This window comes from Tauraco erythrolophus, chromosome 1, assembly GCF_009769465.1.
Source record: "Tauraco erythrolophus isolate bTauEry1 chromosome 1, bTauEry1.pri, whole genome shotgun sequence".
Lineage (NCBI taxonomy): Eukaryota > Metazoa > Chordata > Aves > Musophagiformes > Musophagidae > Tauraco > Tauraco erythrolophus.
The window spans coordinates 119,937,710-119,959,250 of record NC_141465.1 but is presented as its reverse complement, the minus strand read 5'-3'; the positions used below and the strand labels follow the sequence as shown (position 1 = coordinate 119,959,250).

At 41.2% G+C, this 21,541-nt stretch overlaps 1 protein-coding gene across 9 annotated transcripts in view; it reads left to right on the top strand.

The window, feature by feature from the left end:
• The window catches only part of GRIA4 (glutamate ionotropic receptor AMPA type subunit 4), a 250,369-nt gene that overhangs the window by 61,543 nt on the left and 167,285 nt on the right, over nucleotides 1–21,541 (top strand). For all 9 annotated transcript variants that reach the window (XM_086613715.1, XM_086613693.1, XM_086613706.1 and 6 more), the window contains exon 3: nucleotides 21,143–21,382. In XM_086613715.1, coding sequence (XP_086469841.1) covers nucleotides 21,143–21,382 — 240 coding nt within the window. The remainder of the gene's footprint in view (nucleotides 1–21,142; nucleotides 21,383–21,541) is intronic.

The following is a 21,541-nucleotide window of genomic DNA, read 5'->3' as shown; positions in this document are numbered from 1 at the left end:
CTTCATCCGCCAACTCTTCAGCCACAGTTAATGATTTTTTGTCATTTTTCTTTTTTGTATATAGCAACAGACTATCTGGGAATTATGAATGAATATATGCTAATTAAGACAATAAAGTAGTTTAAAGATACACAAATGTTAATAGGATTTGAAATAAGAGGTAGCTTGAGGCCACTGCTGTAACTAACAGGCCATTTAAAAATTATTAGCATCGGGCCCAGTGGACCAGCAGTAAACTACAGCTGCCTTTTTAGTACAATATGAGAGCTAGCAGCCCCTAGACCCTGAGCTTTACTCCAGTGATCGCAGCTGTGAACTGTGCTGAACTAATTTTGCTTATTCCTGCAAATGCCAGCATAGAAGCTACTAGCCTTACGTAATGCCTGGGGTGATATATACAGTATTTTGTTATTTGTAAAGCAATCTTTACAGCAAATTAATTTAAGTACATCAACAAAGACATGTTCTTGCATTATTTACATCAAGCTGTTAAATATTTTATTAATTTTCAGTGGTCTTTTCTGCAGACTGAGATTGATATATAAAAGAAGATGGAGTATATTGCTCACTTTGTTGATCGAACAGTGCAGTGAAGTGAAGGACTCCGCTTTGGTCAGCCCTACAGTCCAAAAATAAAATGAAAACCAAGGATTTCATTTGAGAAGGCTACTATTTGAACACCAAAATTAGTTTACATAAGGTGACAGCTGTTTAAATCTCCTGTGATAACCATGATAAAGAAAAATATTTTGTAATGACAAATTCTGTTTGACAATCTGCCTCCTTTTCCCCCAGACCCCACAGTACCCCTACCTTTGGTCCGTTCACAGAGATAACAGGGTGCCAGCCAAGCAATCTCAGCTCCCTTCTTATCTGCCATCTTTTCTAAAACCATCAACAGCACATTTCCCAGCTCTGTAGAAATCCCAATTACAGATAATCCATTTCAAAATGCCTTATTGATGAAGCCCCATTCCTGCCAAAGATAGGAGAGATGAAAATGAGAGGACTTGTGCTCCTGTTTTAAATTAGTGAAGTTGTGGACATACTTGTTTAAGATGGTGCCTGAAAAGCTGGCGTAGAGAAAGCAATATTAGCTGAAGACTCAGGAAGAAACGATAACTGAAGAACATATTTCTGTTACTGCTTTCTTTTTGTTAGGCAGTTTCCAAGTACGTAAATCATGATCTCTACCTTCAGAAGGTAAATTTTTTGAGAAATGAAGAAAACTCATCACATGTAGAAAGATGTGAAGCAGTGCATAAAAATGCATATTAACAGCCGTTTTAAGCTTTGACCAGCAATGTCCTCTCACTTAACTGGTTCTGAATACATTTTGCCATATTTTTATTATGCTTTACAGATTATTGTTGTCATTTGGAAGCTCACAATCTGACAATGTCATAGGAAGAGAGGTGGAAAGAGCATTTTTGATTGTCATACCAAGAACAGGTAGAAAAGGAAGGAAAAGTAGGCAGGAAAGAAACCCAAATATCTGTATCACGGTGTGCCTAAGGAGAAAAACGAGCAGATAGTTTTTGAAATGCATTTTGATTTCTCACATTTTTAATTTTAAACCAGAATGTTGTACTGCCATCTCTTTTGTGTATTGGGAAATACCATGAAAGAGAACCATGACTGCAAGAAAAATTCTGTGCTGCAAGCACACATTGCCGGCTCATGTTGAGCTTCTCATCCACCAGCACTCCCAAGTCCATTTCCTCAGGGCTGCTCTCAATCCATTCTTCACCCAGCCTGTACTTGTGTTTGGGATTGCCCCGACCCATGTGCAGGACCTTGCACTTGGTCTTGTTGAACTTCATGAGGTTCACACGGGCCCACCTCTCCAGCCTGTCAAGGTCCCTCTGGATGGCATCCCTTCCCTCCAGCAGGTCGACCACACCACACAGCTTGGTGTCGTCAGCAAACTTGCTGAGGGTGCACTCGATCCCACTGTCCATGTCGCTGACAAAGATGTTAAACAGCATCGGCTCCAGTACTGACCCCTCAGGAACGCCACTCATCGCTGGTCTCTTCTTGGACATTGAACCATTGACCTCAACTCTTTGGGTGCAAACATCCAGCCAATTCTTTATCCACCGAGTGGTCCATCCATCAAATCCATGTCTCTCCAATTTAGAGGCAAAGTTGTTGTGCAGGACAGTGTCAGATGCTTTGCACAAGTCCAGAAAGATGATGTCAGTTGCTCTTCCCTTATCCATCAATGCTCTAAACCCACCATAGAAGGCCACCAAATTTGTTCAGGCAGGATTTGCCCTTAGTGAAGCCATGTTGACTGTCACCAGTCACCTCCTTAATTTCCATGTGCCATAGCATAGTTTCCAGGAGCATCTGCTCCATGATCTTGCCAGGCATAGAGGTGAGATTGACTGGCCTGTAGTTCCCTGGGTCTTCCTTTTTTGCCTTTTTAAAAATGGGGGTTATGTTTGACTTTTTCCAGTCAGTGGGAACTTCGCTGGACTGCCATGACTTCTCAGATAGGATGGATAGTGGCTTAGCAGTTTCATCTGCCAGTTCCCTCAGGACCCACGGATGCATCTCATTCCCATGGTCCCATAGACTTGTGCACCTTGAGATTCCTTAGATGATCTCAAACCTGATCTTCTCCTACACTGGGCAGCTCTTCATTCTCCCAGTCCCTGTCTTTGCCTTCTGCATACCTGAGGCCAACCATATCCTGAGGCCCACTGTATCCTGAGGCCATCCGTATCCTGGGCTGCATCAAAAGAAGTGTGACCAGCAGGTCGAGGGAGGTGATTCTCTCCCTCTACTCTGCTCTCTTGAGACCCCACCTGCAGTACTGTGTTCAGCTCTGGAGTCCCCAAGGACATGGAACTGTTGGAGTCAGTCCAGAGGAGGGACACAAAGATGATCTGAGGGCTGGAGCACCTCTCCTCTGAATACAGGCTGAAGGAGTTGGGGTCATTCAGCCTGGAGAAGAGAAGGCTCTGGGGAGACCTTCTAGCAGCCTTTCAGTTCTTAAAGGGGGCCTACGGGAATGCTGGAGAGGGACTTTTTACAAGGGTGTGTAGTGATAAGACAAGGGACAATGGCTTTAAACTGAAAGAGGGGAGATTTAGATTAGGTCTAAGGAAGAAATTCTTTCCTCTGAGGGTGATGAGGCACTGGGGGAGGCTGCCCAGAGAAGCTGTGGATGTCCCTTCCCTGGAAGTGTTCAAGGCCAAGTTTGATGAGGCTTGGAGCAACCTGATATAGTGGAAGGTGTTCCTGTCTGTGTCCGGGGTGTTGGAACTAGATGATCTTTAAGGTTCCTTCCAACCCAAACCATTCTAAGATTCTATGATTCTGGCATTACCATAGTCAATGATGTAATAATGCAATTTAGTGAAATTGGTTACTTTTTATGCAAGCTTGCAATTTTGCTCTTAGAGGAGAATATGAGATGTGCTAAGCAATTTCTGCCTATTAAAAGGTTGTGTTGTGTTTCAGAATGGCTACTTGAGTCAAGGGGATTTAGGTCATGCCAAGCATTCAAAATCTTTACCTACAGCTGTTTTTTAGTCTGGTAGCCATTAGGAGCTCCAGTTTTGGCTAAATACACCATTTTAATAGATATCTTACAAATATAGAGTTACAAACGATATATTCATTCATAACAGAACTTACAATGTAATTATTTCATGTGAATAATTTTTTTGTGGTGTCTATGCTTTATGAGACAACATAAATGATCTCCTCTTTTCAGCTGTTAGGCTGTCTGACAATACCATATTCATTTCCATAAGCATCTCTTGCCCTAGAATTGGAATGAAATAAACTCTCCTTGCTAAACTAAACATGGAGAAGTATATAAGTAAGACAAATATGTTAGCCACACTGAAAAAGTTATGTACTTTTATTTGGCTCATCTGCCTATTTCTTTTAAAGACATCTAAGCTAACATCTATATCATTTTCCATTAGAGATTTATATGTTTTTAAACAGTTGTACAATTTGCATTAGAATAGAAGAATTTGAGATCCACATAAATAGAAAACATACATACGTACTCTTATGATGTATACACAGATGTATTTATGCATGTATTAAACCTTTTCTGAAGTCTGGTTGTAGCTAAAAAGAATTTAGAAAGCATACTCCATTCATGGCATTTGACTCTGAAACTTGCCTTTCATGTCAAGCAGTTAGTGCTTGAAGTCATTAAACACAGGGCCATGATCAGAATCTATCTTGTTCTCAGATCTGATTAAGCTGGTCTTCCATTTAGAAGGTGAATGGCTTTCACTTTAAATAACTTTGGTCAAATGGTTTGTTTAGATTTTGGTTTTTGAAAGGTAATTACTTTTTCTCATTATTTTAGTTATTATGTGAGACCTACAGCTATTTAGAAATGCCTTTTATACATAAGAAAAATTGGAAAGATTAGTTTTTCAGAAAAAGAAAAAACAGCTTGGTGACAAAAAAAAGGGGAAGACAGTGGAAGATGCATTTCCAGCAATCCATGCCAAGCATTTTATTTAAAATCCACCCAACTGTATTGTGGTCAGTTCCCACCGGCATAATCGTGGGAGGCTCAGAAGCAGCTCTCTTTTAAAATGAATAGAGAATAAACTGCAAGGCACATGGGAAAAAAGGAGAGGGAGAAGAAAAGAGATAGCTGAATCTCTTAAGCTTTGGACTTTTGGCCCCTCACAAACAGTAATTCCCTAATGTCATTTTGACATGACATGTCCATAGTAAGCAGATTCTACATCTGAAAAATTCCTTAGCTATGATCACAGCATTATCTGGGGAAAACAGGCAAGCTACAAGATGCTGAAAAAACTTCTGTGCAGTGAGATGATCAAAACAAGAAGGCAATATAAAGGAACAAGTACAAGTAATGAAAACACAATCTTTGAAATGTCAGTGTGAGATGTCTTAAGTAACCATAATTCCCAGATATATGTAGTCACCCAAACAGGCTAAGACTCAAACTTCTGGGAAGAGCAGGAGAGAAAAGCTCTTGGTGTGTTTTTGTCTTCCTGAAGTTAGAGTAATGATTACTAGGATGTTTGAGGGAGGGCTGGAGTATGAAGTACGGAAAGATGAAAGAAATCTCAGGGAAATCTTTCTTAACAGGCCAGTGATGGATAATAAGTGTAACTACATTCGTCTTAGTGATACTTTGAAAAGATTTTATTCATTATTGCAACTACGTGAAGAACTTCAGTGTTAGAATCTTTGGTTTTCAGATGGGAAAACTCTGAAAATCTAAGTGATATGTCTATAGCTAATGGAAATTGAAATGGGAATTAGAGTGAAAATTTACCAACTCCTTGCCTTTCACTGAGACTGTGTCTATCTCTCTAGGTACCATTGGCCAGTTCCTTAGATCAAGGCTAGGAAACACAGTAAAAACAGTAAGATCATACCATTTATAGGGTAATTCTAGGCTGTCAAAAGCACCTAAGTGTCCTGGGAAAGCCGTCATTACCAATGGTGATGTGTAAGAAGAAACAACCCAAACAACCAAGAAGTAGATTTTGGATGTACATGACAAAGTAAATTTCACATTATTTTTTAAATTTAATTACTCTACCAGAACACACTACACTATAGCATAGATGAATAATCATGGAAGCATGGATATCTTTTATCCACTGTAAATAAAACCAAGGTCCTCAAATGTGGCAGGACTAATAGAACAATTGGCACTTTGTATATCTCGATCCCTGAAATGATAGCTCAGAAGATATCCGCTGATTGGGGAACAGCTCCAGCAGAGCTCTGTGCATTTTGTCAGTGACTGCTGTTCTGTCAATATACAGTCACAGACTGCAGAAGACAGCAGCAGAATTTTGTTTCTAGATCTTGTGAAGTGTTCTTTCCCTCTGACCAAGTTGTATATAATCTCGTTATGTGATACCATGTTCCATTTATCTGACAGTAATACTAGTTTCAAATTCTGCTTCATACCATCAAAGAGAAGGAGGGAAAGGAAAAGACAAACAACAGATTTTATCAAAAGTACTCAGAAACTCTTCTTACGGAAATTCCAATTGTGAGCAAAAAATGACTGAAAAGTTTTTTTTCAAGTTAGGGTGTGTGCAATTAGGTAATAGCTTTTAATAACGCATGGAAAATTGGGACAAACAGATGAGATTTTCATCACATATATCCTCTTAACATTAACATTGTTTTAAAAAATTTGAAACCGTTTTCTGACTCTTTAAGAGATACTTAGATGCTGTGAATTGTGTTACTGAGGGAAGAAAGCAGCAAAAATCACAGCCTAGCCCCTGCCAGCATTCAAAAGTCTCGGCTGGACAGAGAACATTGCACTTCAGTGGACAACTCGTGTTGACTGGAAGATTAAGGTGGAAGAGTAAGAAACTGGGAGTCAGACTCACCAATGAAAGAAAAGTAGAGTACTAGTGACGGATCAAATGGCATCACTACCCTCAGGACAGGCTTTAATTCTAAAAATAAAGCTACAAACCAGACAAAAAAACCCATCTCTCTTCAAACTTGAATGACAACCACCTAATGACCTTCATCTTCATGCAGGACTTAGTCACATCTTTCATGATTTCCTGCCTTCCTTTCCTTCCATTCCCCAGATGTTTCAGAGATCTAGAGAGACATTTCCCGAGTCAGAGGGAGCAGTTACATGACTGGTCCCCTTTTAAAGTCACATGGAAATTTAGTACCAAACTTCCCTAATGCTTTAAAAAATGCTTTACCTGAGCCTCCTCAAATTACAGCAGAGTTCATGGGTTGTTTTCTTTTTAGTTCAGTTAAATTAGAACACAAGGTTTGACGTAAAGAAGCACCAGTGGTTTAAAGTGTGAGGTATAAATTATGTTAATGCATCCATCAAAACAATTTAGGTCGGGAGCTGTATTATATGGCTCCACCTCTCATATCTCCTATGAAATTCAGTTAATTCCCATCAACGACAGTTTTACTGGCAGGAATAATGCAAAATTAACATTTATTTCTCCAAAATGAAGAAAAAAATTATTGTTGCTATTTTTTTTCCAAAAACTAAAAATAGTTCTTATTTTGCGTAAGAAAAATCTGTGATTACATAGCTATGTATAAAAAGCTATTTTTATGTAATCAACTGCACATTTTATAATATACCCTACCATTTAAAATTGTACTGATTTTTTTTCAGTTCTTCTGGAAAGAAAAGTGTCTGTTTAACTGTGCCTCTTTTCTCCCTTTTCAACATAAAAAGAAAAAAGAAAGCTAATGTTGTAGAGAATTGGGCCATCAAAGGATTACTTCTTAGAACAAAATTCAGACTTCCCTTTGTTCTGTTTCATTAAAATGGGATATGGAGACAGGTTTTATAAAGTCTTACATTTTTTAGGGAAAACAAGCTGCAAAGAAATTTGTTTTTTCCACAAAGACATGTTTGGATTAAGTTTAGATTTAAACTAAAAGAAAGAGTATGTCTCATAAGGATGTGAATCAATCCAAGAACAGCAAAAAATGTTTAATCACAGAAGCAAAAAATGATTAATCACACAGGCAATCTAGATAAGTTATAAAACATGATTTCTCTAGATATTCATCTAATGAGGATGAGCTTTCCCTCAGCTAGCAAACTGAAGAGGTGATGTGATTTTGCAAGAAGATCTCTAACCACCACATGAGTGAGTTGAAATGTTAACCTCAATTAAGCAACTGGGAATTTTACCATTAATTCCATAAGCCAGTTTTTTACTGTAGTCCAGTCTAATTTCCAAGCAATCTATTATGCATCTCTAAGCTTCTATCCTGAAGCAGGGGAAAAAAAAAAAAAAGTTAACCATAGACATTTTGTCCTTGAGAAAACCTGCCAGCTTCATGGGAACTTTCTACCAAAACCTTCATGTTTAACTTTTAAAAGCTTCTGTGGTTTTGAAAAGCCTGGCAGTCTCGTGTGGTACTTATATTTTTATCAGTTTTTAAAAACAGCCAAAAAAGAACTTCTGTACCAATGTGGATTCTCATTCATATGACTATGAAAGGTAAATGCTGCATGTGGATTCTCTATGGGAGAGCGTTCAAAGAGAAAGTTTTGGCAGAGTTAGGGAATTGCACGTGTATGTGCAATGCCAGACAGCTATAAATACCAGATTCATGGAGTGCTCAGGACTGGAGGACAAAGGCACAAAGACTACATAATTTATTGCAGAGAGAGCTGTAAAGTACTTTTAAAAATGAGAAAAGATTTGTTAGCATTCAGCAAATGTGAAATTCATGAGGGGAGTTCTATCAAAGAGATTAGCCAAGGCACAGCGGAAAGAGAAATTTTATAAATAAACCCAGTGGAAAATGTTTTCTTGTTGTGTAAAAATGTTTCATTGGATTTAAATTATTTGGAATTACATATTAATGAAAGTAAAATACTTTAATGGTGCAGAAGTTTTCAGATGGAAAGTACTTAAAGATTAAAGCAGTTTTCCTCATAGAAATTGATGAAAGGCCAAGCTACTTTGTGTTCTCCATCAAGAACTGAGGGTTGTCAGCACTTTTGAGGAAAATGGAGATACATGATCTGTATTTGAGTGTCGTGGTTTAGCCCCAGGCAGCAACTAAGCACCACCCAGCTGCTCACTCACTCATCTCCCCCCCTGCCCCACTGCCGCTGCTGGTGGGATGGAGAGGAGGAAGATGTAACAAAAAGCTTGAAGGTCAAGATAAGGGGAGGGATCACCCACCAGCCATGGCCACGGGCACAACAAAGTGGACTTGGGGCAAAATCAATTTCATTCATTACCAGTCAGATTCAGAGAAGATAATGAGAAAAAAACCCAGATCTTAAAAACATCTTCTCCCGACCCCTCCCTTCTTCCCGGCTCTACTTCCTCCTCCCAGCAGTGCAGGGGGATGGGGAATGGAGGTTATAGTCAGTTTGTCACACACTGTTTCGTCCGCTCCTTCCTCCTCAGGGAGAGGACCTCATATGCTTTTCCCCGGCTTCAACATGGAGTCCCTTCTCACAAGAGACAGTTTTCCATGAACTTCTCCAACATGAGTCCTTCCGATGGAGTCTAGTCCTTACTCATCAGACTCTTCCAGCATGGGCTTTTCCCACAGGGTCATAGCTTCTTAGGGCACAGCCACCTGCCCCGGCATGGGGTCCCTTCCCATGGACTGCAGATGTGTCTCTGCTTCACTGTCAGTCTCCAGCAGTGTAGGATCCTTTCCCATGACAGACAGTCCTCTAAGAACTCCTTTAGGCACAGGCATCTCTGCTTCAGCATGGGGTCCTGCATGGGCTGTGGGTGGGTCTCTGCTCCACTGTTTCTCCCACGAGCAGCAAGGGGGCCACCTGCCATCTTACCACAGGCTGCAGGGGAATCTCAGCTCCAGCACACCTGCTCCTATCTTCACTGACCTGGTGTCTGTGTGGCCGTTTCTCTCAGGTCTCAGTCCTCTCTTCACTGCAGCCTTGCTGACTTGACCAGCCTGACAAACCCTGGCAGTCCTGGCAGGCTGAACTCTGCCCAGTGGGTGCCACGGGAGGAGGGCACTTCGGAGGTCTCTAAGACACGCTGCCGCGGCCACCACCAGCTGAGCGGCACTGGCCCAGAGTGGGCTGCTGCCCATGCAGGAGGCCAGACCCAAGGCCCCCTGCTTCCCCCCTCTCCTCACTGCAGGTCCTGCATGGCGCAGGTTTCTTTAACCCCTTCTTAAATATGTTTATTCCCAGAGACGCTGACTGGCTTGGTCCTGGCCAGAGGTGAGTCTAGCCAGGCCAGCAGTAAGTCCAATGACTTTTGGAGCCAGGGAAGCTTCTGGCAGCTCCTTACAGGGGCTCTCCCTGCTGCTCCTCCCCCCTACCAAAACCTCAACACGTAAACCCAACACACTGAGAACCTGCAGCCCCTGACTGGGAGGGATGTGTGCCTGTGGTATGAGAAGGTCCTCAGAGAAGGACCAAATCACATTGAATCTAGGGATGGATAGAGGAGAAAAACACAAATACGTTTCCTAGAGTGAGTTTTTTTAACAATTTTTAAATACAGCTATCTAAATGTAGATGCCAAGTCTGTCATAGTTGCACAGTCTCCTTTCACAGCCAAAAGAGAGAGAAACCTCTAGTAGATTAATTGATACACTTATTTTATCACCCATCTTAATCTGGGATTATCCGTCATCTGAATATACCTTTTTCTGATTTAGAGACAGGCCAAAAAAAGAAATAAAATTAAAACCCTAACTTTCAGGTGGTAAGAATCAAGTGAGTCCACTCCACTCTCCCTGCATGGACATATACATCCAAAGACACACACGGTCCTTTCACAAATTCTTTTGAGATTGACTTGGAGGAAACTTTAATCAATGTATTAATTTGTGAAGAGCAAAACTTGCTCCATATGAAGCATGGAGGAGAGTTCAGCAGTTGGATCTACAAGTCGGTCTTGTCTGGTCTCTGTGGTCCTCTCTTTTCTGTTGTTTTGGGCATCTCTCAGCGTAACCTTCTAAAGCTAATATTCTGTAACTTAGTGACCTGGTATAAGACATTGCACACAAAATACAATGTTATGATGTTCAAATTGATTTTAAAAGGAGAAAATACTGTGTATGTTAATTAAGCTAATTCAATTCCATTTTCCATCCAATAGGCAAGAAATGCACTATCCCTTTCTGCAATTGTTTCAGGAATTGACTTTGAGCAGAAACAGTCTTTTAGAGACAATCGGCAAAAATTGTTTCTGGAAACTTAATTATTAATTAAAAAATGTAACAAGTTTGTATCTTTGCAATATGTTCTCACATCTGCAGTTGCACAAACAAAACTGCATTTCCCAAATTACCATTTGATCTAGCACGTTAAACCAAGGTTTTTGTTGTTCCTAGGAGAGTATTTTCAAGTGAGCTGGGAAATAACCCATTGCTGTGGGTTAAATATAAGACACTCCTGAATTTTCTATGCCTTGAGTTTGATGGATCCATCTGTTAATCTCCAGATAAATACTCCTGCACACTCTGTAGTACCTGCGTAATTTATGCATTCAGCTAAACACCCTGATCTTTAGGACAAGTACTTATATGTTTTTAGTATTCTGGAATTTACTATAGAATTGCAAAATAAAGGTCCATCAGTTGTAACATTTATTCACTTTGGGGTCACAGTCAGTGGCCACAGCTGAGACAGTTGGACCATTGTACTAAACTTTTTACAGACATCTAATAGGAGACTGGCTTTCCTGTCAAATGCTTGTAGTCCAAAATAGACCAGACACTTGAAATGTTTTAGAACTGACACATGGGAACGTGAAGTGATTTGCTGCAGAGTATGACTTTAATTTCAGGAGTTCCATACCCAACATACCAGACTGCGTATCATTATGCAGTTACATCATAGGAGGATAAATGTTTAAGAGGAATAAATATTTGAGAGGGTAAGGTTTGTGATTAATTTTTTTTTTTAATTGGAAAAATTAGTCTCTTTTTGTTTACCTCCATTGTTAATACTGTATTAAATTGTAAAGCAATAAACTGACTTTAGTTAAAGTAATGATGTGGTAGTATTTCTGGTTATAATGCTTTAGGCATGTGTCCTAGTTTTGACTGGGAAAGAGTTAGCTTTTCTTTTTAGCAGAAAAAGCTCTATGTTTTAGTCTGAGATTCATTACGAGAAGAATGTCGATAGCGCACTGATGTTTATAGTAGGCACTGAGACCTCAAGGATTTTTCAGCTTCCCGTGTTCTTGCCAGTGTGCAGGAACACAACAGACTGGGCCGAGCATGACTGGGACAAGGGGTCCACAACTCACCTTATGATTTGAAGTTAGACTTAGGATTGAGGGCTAAATTGGCCAATGGAGTATTCCGTATCGTGCAATGTCATGCCAACTATACAGATGAGCGCTGACCGGGAAGAGGTGTTCTTTTGCTCTTCCAGGAACTCTCTTGCTACTCTGAGTGCTCTCAGACTCTAGTCTCTTGGAGTGCTATCTCTCTCTCATTCTCTTTTTGGGCTTCTCGCTTGTCTGGGATTGCGGTGTCAGGACTTGCCTGTTTCAGAATCATTAGCTGGGACAGGACAGGCGTTGATTACCAAGTGGTGAGAAATTACTCTGTGCATCACTTGTTTGTATATGTAGTATTTTCAATATATATAATTTTATATTATTGCTATTGCTAAATTTTCCTATTTCATCCCTTGAGTCTCCTTCCCTTTTCCCCTTTAATTCTCTTCCTCATTCCCTGGTGTGATAGTTTGATGTGTGGGGGGGTGTTCTGGTGGCAGGGGAGGGGATTTGCTCCCTGTGCCACCAGATCTGAGTCCCATCCCCCCCGGGGGAGGTTGAGCCAAGGCGGCGCCTCTGCGAATTGCCCTATTTAAGTTGAGACAAAGGGGCGGGAAGGAGCTTTTTGCTCAGGAGCGAGGAGAGAGCAGGAGGGCGCTGCCCTCGCTCCCGGCTCCCGGCCGGGCGGCTGCCCGGGCCCGGGCCGGCGCCATGTGCTCAAGATGGCGCCGGGGGAGCCGCATGGGGGACTCGGTAAGCGCCCCACTCCCGGGGTGCCCACCGGGCCGAGCTTCCCCAGAGAGGATTAATATCTAAGAGAAGACAACCACAGCGACCGGGTCAGCAAAGATGGAGCAGGAGGAGGTGTACTGGAGCTGAGGCTTCCCTTGCAAATCGGTGTGAGATGGCAGGCGGCCCCCCTGCAGCCAAGGTGTACTCGGCGGAGCAGCGACCCACTCGTGGCCTGTGGAGAAACCCACGTCGGGAAGGAGATGCCTGAGCCCAGGAGAGGTCGTGGAGCAGGGGATGCGCGACCAGGTACTGTTGATAATGGGGCATGGAATGCACGACGAGGTCGTGGAGGCATCTGGAGACCGTGGGACGACCCACGCCGACGCGAGTGGCAGCAGCTCCCTAAGAGGCCGAGACTGGTAAAGCCCGAACTGGTGCGATCCATGGGGAGGATTGCAATCCTGCGGGCAGGACTTACTTTGGAAAAGTTTGGGGACTTTTTCTTTGTGAGTAGGGGATCCACCGAAGCAAGGGAAAAATGGTGTAAAGACTCCTCCTCCTTTAAGAAGGGAGCGGCAGCGAACAACATGGATGAACTGACCTGTACTCCCCCCTTCCCTGTCTCCCTGCGCCGCTGGGGGGAAGGCAGAGCCAGGAACGAAAGGAAAATAGGGGGTGGGGAGGTGTTGTTTTAAGATCTGGCCTTGTTTTCTCTTTCTCCTCTCAAGTAACCGGTTTCGTTCCCTTTTGTCTTTTGTTTAGTAACTGTTAATAAATTGTTTTGTTTTATTAAGAAAGCCTGAGTCATGTTTTGCCCGAGACCATGTTTGGTGGGTGCTCCCTTTTTCGGTTCTTGTCTCGATCCTCAGTCCAAAAAAAAAAAACCACGACACCTGGGGATGGGGAGAGGGTGAGCGAGCAGCTGCGTGGCATTTAGTTGGTGGCTGGGCTAAACCACAGCAGCATGATGCTACCCAAAGTGTGATGCGTGCCTCCTGAAGGCAGCAGAAGATAATTCTTTTACTTGAAGAAGTTTGTGATCAAAAGGCAAAGATGGATGATGATTTAGAGGGTGCAGGGTCTATAAATAGAAAATGAATAGGGTTGTGATGGCTGCTTGTTTCATTAGACACAAAAAACCTAACCATATAATTTGTAAGAAAATCATTTCTTCCCTTTTCCCCTTTTTTAGAAATATCCATTTCTATTCAAAACAATTCTTAAGATAGTAGCAAACTGGTCCTAATACATCTATAATGTTTTTCATCTACCCACTTTATGTAACACTGGTTTCTCTTTTATAATCCTATCTGTCATCTTATATAAGTGGTTTAATTCATGAATGTAACTCATTAAGTTGGTCTTAGTACTGGGAATTTTTCTTAATGCAACAACAGAATTTAGTACAAAATCAGTAGTCTCAAACACAATCCAGAGGAAGAGCATATTTGTACTAAATTTGTATTGGATTTAGGTGCAAGATCATTGAAAACTACATGGGAAAGAATTTAGATCACTTGTCTTGTAATTCTAGAGCCCTGACTGACCTGTGTCCTCTTTCAGGAGGTGGAGGTCAATGGAGTGATCAGGAGGAGGTGGATCAGGAAGCACAGAGGGGGAAGAGAGCGTTGGGATAGTCTGTGTAAAATGAACAGAAATGTGTTTTGACATTTTAACAGGAAACTAATCTCAAAGCTGTTTTAGAAATATTGCTTAATCTCGACTCAAGTGTTGGAGCTTTCATACATATAAGTTGATAAATCATTTGACCTTGGGAGGCAGGTCCTTATTTAGATTAAATGATTTTCCTTTCTGTGCTTCATCTCACTTGTAGAGCTTGTATCTCCATATGGCTAGGCTGTTGCTCTTGAAAGGGATTCTTTAGATTGAGAAAATTCACCCAGTACTTTTACATCAGTGCTGGCAAATGCAGGTGCACAGCAACTGAACAAAATAGAGAGTATATGACTGTGATCTGTGAGATCATGGATCACTGACAGCACTGCAGGCAGACCTCAAATGAAAGCCTTCATACACTATTTTGGTGGCAAGGAAATGTGACTCCGTATATATATTTTCAGAATGTATTGCTATCTGGAGTTTACTGGGTGTGTTGGCTTTCTATGGACGGGTTTTGGTTGGAGGGCACTTCAGAGGTGGCCTCTGTGAGAAGACGCCTGAGGCCACCCCTGTGTTGGACAGAGCCAGTTTTCACCTGGCTCCAAAATGGACCCACTGCTGGCCAAAGCTGAGCCCATCAGCAACGCTGTGGGGCTTCTGTGTTGACATACTTAAGAAAGGGTGAAACACACTGCATAGGAGCGGTGAGAGAGAGCAGTGAGAAAGTGCAAGAGAAAAAACCCTGCGGATGCCAGGTTTGGTGAACGCGGGAAGGAGGTGCCACAGGTGCCCGAGCAGAAATTCCTCTGCAGCCCATGGAGAAGACCACAGTGACACAGGTTGTTACCCTGAAGCCCATGGAAGACCATGGTGGAGCAGATATCCACTCTGCAGTCCATGGAGAACCCCATGTTGCAGCAGGTAGGTGTGCCCTTAAGGACGCTGCAGCCTGTGGAGAGCCCACATCAGAGCACGCTTCTGGCAGGAGCTGTGGCCCATGGGGGACCTATGCTGGAGCAGTCTTTTCCTGAAGGACTGTACCCCATGGAGAGTACCTATGGCACAGCAGTTCTTGAGAAACTGCAGCCCATGGGAAGGACACATGTTGGATCAATTCATGAAGGACTGTATCCCATGGAGGGACCCCACATTGGAGTAGAGGAACAGTGTGAGGAGGAAGGACCAGAAGAAATAAGCTGTTATGGACTGACCACAATCCCCACTCCCCATTTGGATCTGCAAAACACAGGAGGGAATGAAGAGACAGCAATGAAAGACTGTCCTCATATCTGGAAAACTTCTATAATACAAACTGCTCTGAGTCTTTCTATTTTGATGCTTCCTCAGTTTGTGAATTTATGGCAGATCAGTGGGCCTGTCAATATATCTATAACAGCCAGCTGTGCCAGAGCATTTCTCATAGGAGCCTAAAACCTAGGGAAAAATATTTTTAAAATGCTTGTTCCAGAGTTTGTGTCCTGGAAGACTCAGAGTCTGTAAGTCATGGCTCTGAAGCAAGATCTACTGTGGCACTTCTGTAGTGTTTTATTTATCTCTTGAAGAAATTATGAAACTTTTGAGTGTGACCAAATAATAAATCAAGACCAATATCATGTAAGTATGGTATGTATATGAGTGTAGCCTGTACCATGGGTGCAGGTATGTATGTATACACGTATTTCTACATACACATTTCTCAGACTTTCACTTGACCTCTTCTGTGTGATTTCATGGTTATGATTACAACTGTATTTGGACTCTGACTTCCCCTGTGCCTATTTAGAGGATTTAAACAATATGGATATAACTTCTGGAAATCAGTGAGTAGGAAGAAGTTGGGATATTTTTTTGTTTGTTTTTCAAGAAAAGATGTGTGTTTAAAGTGTGTGACTTGTCTTTAGAACAATAACAAGGATTTTGGGAAGTCTTTCTGTCACAGAGAAAGAAGACCACACGTGGCTTGATTGTGTGTCTCAGTAAGCCCTGCAGTGTACAGTTTTTACCACTTTTGCATTATGATTTGGTTTTTTTTAACTGAAGGTCCTGTGAGTCACCTTTTCTTTTAAAGTTATAGTACCATCACATAGTTCAATCTGCTAGAATAGAGGATATCTAATTTGTATTACAGCTACTGCAATAACATTATCTTGGCTATTTAAGGTGCATTGCGATGTCTCCTCTGGAGTCAGACCTCCACACTCAAAGTGCAAAATTTGCAGGAGAAAATCATATATGTAATACTGGAATTAAGTTGTCAGCTGTGAAGAGATGTCTGGTTTAAAGACAAATTATTATTCAATATATTTCAAAGTATGCTCATGAAGGTGCATTTGTCACCGCTTTATATTTATGGGGGAAAAAATCTTGAACAAAATTTTTTTTTAATACTAATATGAGACTGTGTTTTACCAAGCATAATTTAGTCCATTTACAATAAGTAAAGTGGCTTTAGTACTGTAAGAGAAATAGATAAAGAATTGCGAAATCCAGGTAGTCATGTTTACCTGGAGGCATTTTCTGAGAACAGTAGTGAGTCAGAAGGCAAATCCTTATGGCTTTGCTGATTTTTGTGGTCACTGCTGATTACTGTAAAATTGATTCAGTAGTGTGGCAGCATCTCTGCGTATGTTTAAGCCTAATCTCCATAGTGTCACAGGCATTTTTCCTCTCTGTGGGTATTGTACTGAGTAGGAAAAAAATTCCCATAACCTTCATCTTAGCATTCTTTCTTATCAAGGAGCAAAGAAGGACACTATTCAGTAACTTCCCAGTCTTGATCTTGAGTATAATAGCACAAGTTTTCTTGGATTGATTATTTCAGGAATTTAATGGTAGTCAAATGATGTTTTATTGCACTTGGATCTAGGCTTTAGCAAGGACAGTTTGATTTGAAAACGTGAGGAATTATTACTCTGTTATTTTTACTTTAAAGTATTTTAGGGTCATATCATGTTATTTAATGAAATTTCAAGTTTGACTTTTTTATCTCCGCTTTTCTTTTCCTCCATCCTGAGAATCAATTTGAGCTTTAACTCCACTAAGTGTACAGTTTCACAGCTTGATGTTGATTTCTTGAATTTTTCATCATGTAGAGTCCTAATGTATGGACCATGCCTTATGAAAAGTACCCTTTGCCCATGTAAGATTATAAAGAAGTAAGGCAATGCAGGGCCTTAACAAGGGTTTTCTGTAAACAGAAAACACATTAAGAACTACCAGTTATGTACACAAGGTTTACATTCAATTATTTTAGTTGGCAAAATTAACTGCACTGTGTTTGAAAATAGAGGAGGCCTGCCATCTCCTCACAGAAACACTTGTAAAACACTGAGAAATCCCTTTGCAGGGGAAAGTAACATGCAGGATGTGACTCCAAAACTGAATGAATGATTATACAAGAAAGATACAAGAAACAAGTGTTTAAAAAGGATTATTAATAGGAAACATTGTGTTGGAAGAAATCAGGAGGTATAGAGGGCATTTGTTGCAGAAATGAGAGACTAAGTTAGGGCTGCCAGTGAAACCTGAAACTTGCAAAGGCCATTAAAACAACAGTAGAAGGTCATTTACATCTTTAAATACGAAGACAGGAAATAGGAAAATAATTGAAGCTGTTATATAGTGATGATAGGACAGAAAAACAGGAAAATCTGGTTAGAGATGTAAAACTAATAGATACTTCACATTGATTTTCACTCGAGGAGGATGTTGACCTTAAAAGAGGCTAATGAGAATAGGGAAATCACCTCTTTCTTCCGTGGTTCTTAAAGAATTGGTTTACTGAAGGGCAGATGCAATAACAAGTGCTTCTTAGTAGAGCTGTTAAATGAGTTGTGAGATGTATGATCAGTGAATAGGATATATAATACTTATTTTGAAAGGAGGACATAGAATCTGGCAGCTGTGGACTTAGCAGAATAACATCAATAGACTGTAAAGTCATAGAACAGATTTTGATGGAAAGAAGGCTTTCAAATATGGCTATAGACAGAAAATGGCATAAAATGCAAACAGAAGTTATTAAGGTAGAAAGTATTGGATTAATCCATATCTTGTAATTGCCAAGAGAATGGAGTAAAATAGGCATGCTGCTAAGAGAGGTGATTTATGAAAATAGAGACAAACAGGAGAGTTAAAAGACAGGCATGAAACTAAGGGGAGATAGCAACAAATGCGGGTAGAAGAGGAGGTACCAGGCTGCAGAAGCATAGCTACAGGAAGAAGATACAAAGAGACTGGTTTTGCAGTAGATGCAGAGATAAAAAGTCAGAGTACGCTGATGAAATTTGCTGGTGAGGCCGATACAGACATTGGTAGAACTTCAGAGCAGGCTGAGAATGTAACTGTGGAGGTAAATAATTTTGAGTAGTACAGTAATAGATGTGACATAATGGAAAACGAATAATGGTGACTAATAAAAATATTATACTATAAGCAGAAATTCGTCATTTGGAAGGGAGAAGGAGCAGAATTTCAATCCTGAGATGATCGTCAGCCATCACTGAGGTGCAGATTAAGAAAAACACAATGTGATCTTAGGATATGTCAGCAGAAATATTTTACAGTCGAGATGGGGAAGTAATGTAAAAAGAAGCAGAAAGCCTTCAACTGAAATTCTAAACATGTTGATCATCTATGTTCAAGAAAGATGACATCCAGAGGGACCTTGACAGGCTGGAGAGGTGGGCCTGTGAGAACCTAATGAAGTTCAACAAGGCCAAGTGCAAGGTCCTGCACATGGGTCGGGGCAATCCCACGCACAAGTACAGGCTGGGCGGAGAATGGATTGAGAGCAGCCCTGAGGAAAAGGACTTGGGAGTGCTGGTGGATGAGAAGCTCAACATGAGCCGGAAATGTGCGCCGGCAGCCCAGAAAGCCAACCGTATCCTGGGCTGTATCAAAAGGAGCGTGGCCAGCAGGTCGAGGGAAGTGATTCTGCCCCTCTACTCTGCTTTCGTGAGACCCCACCTGCAGTACTGCGTTCAGCTCTGGAGTCCCAACACAAGAAGGACATGGAGCTACTGGAGCGAGTCCAGAGGAGGGCCACGAAGATGATCCGAGGGCTGGAGCACCTCTCCTGTGAAGACAGGCTGAGAGAGTTGGGGCTGTTCAGCCTGGAGAAGAGAAGGCTCCGGGGTGATCTTACAGCAGCTTTCCAGTACCTAAAGGGGGCCTACAGGAAAGCTGGAGAGGGACTTTTTACAAGGGCATGTAGTGATAGGACAAGGGGCAATGGATTTAAACTGAAAGAGGGCAGATTTAGGTTAGATATAAGAAAGAAATTTTTTACTCTGAGGGTGGTGAGGCACTGGAACAGGTTACCCAGAGAAGTTGTGGCTGCCCCATCCCTGGAAGTGTTCAAGGCCAGGTTGGATGAGGCTTGGGTAGCCTGGTGTAGTGGAAGGTTTCCTTGCCCATGGCAGGGGGGTTGGAACTAGATCTTTAAGGTCCCTTCCAACCCTAACCATTCTATGATTCTATGACATGAAACTGGGAAAGCACAAAACGACACTTTTAGAGATGATTAGAGGAATGGCAAGCCAGTCATTTGATGGGTCTAAGAGAATATATGTGGTGTGGTCCAGGAAATAAAACACTAAGAGAGTTTGTAAGAGCTGTGTTTCAACTTATTGAAGGGGAACTTAGGCAAAGGAAGAAAGTTTTTAAAAAAACTTCATATGTAATCTGGCTATGAAAATCCTTAGGTCGGGGGATGTAACAGTAGTGGAGCACATAAAATGACAAAACTGCCCTCAAGCCACTTATTCCAGCTCTTGCATCAGAACTAGATAAATCACCCAAGTCTAAGGAGAAAAATGCACAATTTGTATTTTTCACTCTTTGTGCAGTAAATGTTATATGAAAGAATTAATGCTGAACTTTTTTTGGTCAACTCGATTGCTAAGTGTGTATGCTCTACCCTGTCTGTGCTGCTCTCACAGGATGACTGTGACCTCCAGGCTGGAAGAGAGGAGGCCATAATCTAGTTAAAATGGTGTGACTTACGTTTTCACATGGTAGGGCTATGTGTAAGAATAGGTTGCGAGGAGGGAGGATCTGGAACAGGAGAGCATAAGAAACATATACTTAGGAGAAAATTGATACAACGGTCCCCTAACTGACTGTTCCTTCCTCCATCTTCTGTGATTCTGGGATAGGTAACACTCTTAATGATCACACAGTTTCTAATAAGTTGTTTTATACTTCAAAAAAAGTGGAATGTTTCTCATTGAGCCCTTTATGAGTTGCTAGAAAGGCAATATTTTCTCAAGAAAATACCCTTATGCCTGCTTTTATGTGTGTAGATCAGTAAAGCCCTTATGCAGCCTGCTGAAATCAATAAAATTCTTTCTTTATGTCTTAAATGAGTGCAAGTGCAAATCAAAACTCAGAATATATATTCAGGTCATTTGTTTTCCGGTTCTGAGGTTGACACAGAGTAGAAATAAAAGGTTTGGGGCAAAAGTCTGGTCACATTGACTTATTACATTTTCCTTCAACTGCTCTTTTAAAGTCGAGGAGATTATTCATGAAGTAGGTTTTTACTCAGTGTCTGTAGTAGAGTTTTAGTGTAGCACAAGGGCTCTCTGCTTAAAAGGCAGTGAAGGTTCTACATTGTTACGATTCAAAATGTCCAAATTTCACTTATGAGGTCAGTAACATTTTTGTGATAATTTTCATATTTTCAAATGTGAACACTGTTCTGTTTAAGGTAATGAAAATTATCAATGCCTGATAATATGCAGAGCTATGGTTAAAACAGCATGTGTTGACATTTCACTGGTGTACAAAAATACATGTGATTTACTTTTAAATTATTTTAGAGTGTAAACACTACAGATAATGTAATGTTCTAGGAATAAGATCCAAAAGTGACAAAATGTTATTTAACTATTTATTTATTGGTTTCCAGAATGAAACACTTGTAAAAATTGGAGTTAACTGTACAGGAAGAAATTAAAATCTTCAAATTAAAAATTTGTGGATGCTGAAATGTTTAAGTACATCTTTACAAATTTTGTCACTAGCTGAACTCTGGTGTTTTGTTTGTTTGTTTGTTTTTCTTCCAGTTTGCTCCCAGTATTCTAGAGGAGTTTTTGCCATTTTTGGACTATATGATAAGAGATCAGTACATACCTTGACCTCATTCTGCAGCGCCTTGCACATCTCCCTCATCACACCGAGTTTCCCCACGGAGGGTGAGAGCCAGTTTGTGCTGCAGCTGCGGCCGTCTCTGCGCGGAGCCCTCCTGAGCTTGCTGGATCACTACGAATGGAACCGCTTCGTCTTCCTGTATGACACAGATCGAGGTGAGTTGCGACCCAGCTTTCTTACCTTCTTGTTCGAATTATTTTCGCAAGAACTGTGCATTTTTATATCATATGGAGAGCTTGGAGAGTCAAATTTTAAGGGCCTTTGAGGTGAAATACCTCTGACTGAGAAGCTGTGTGGCTGAAGGAAGAATTCCT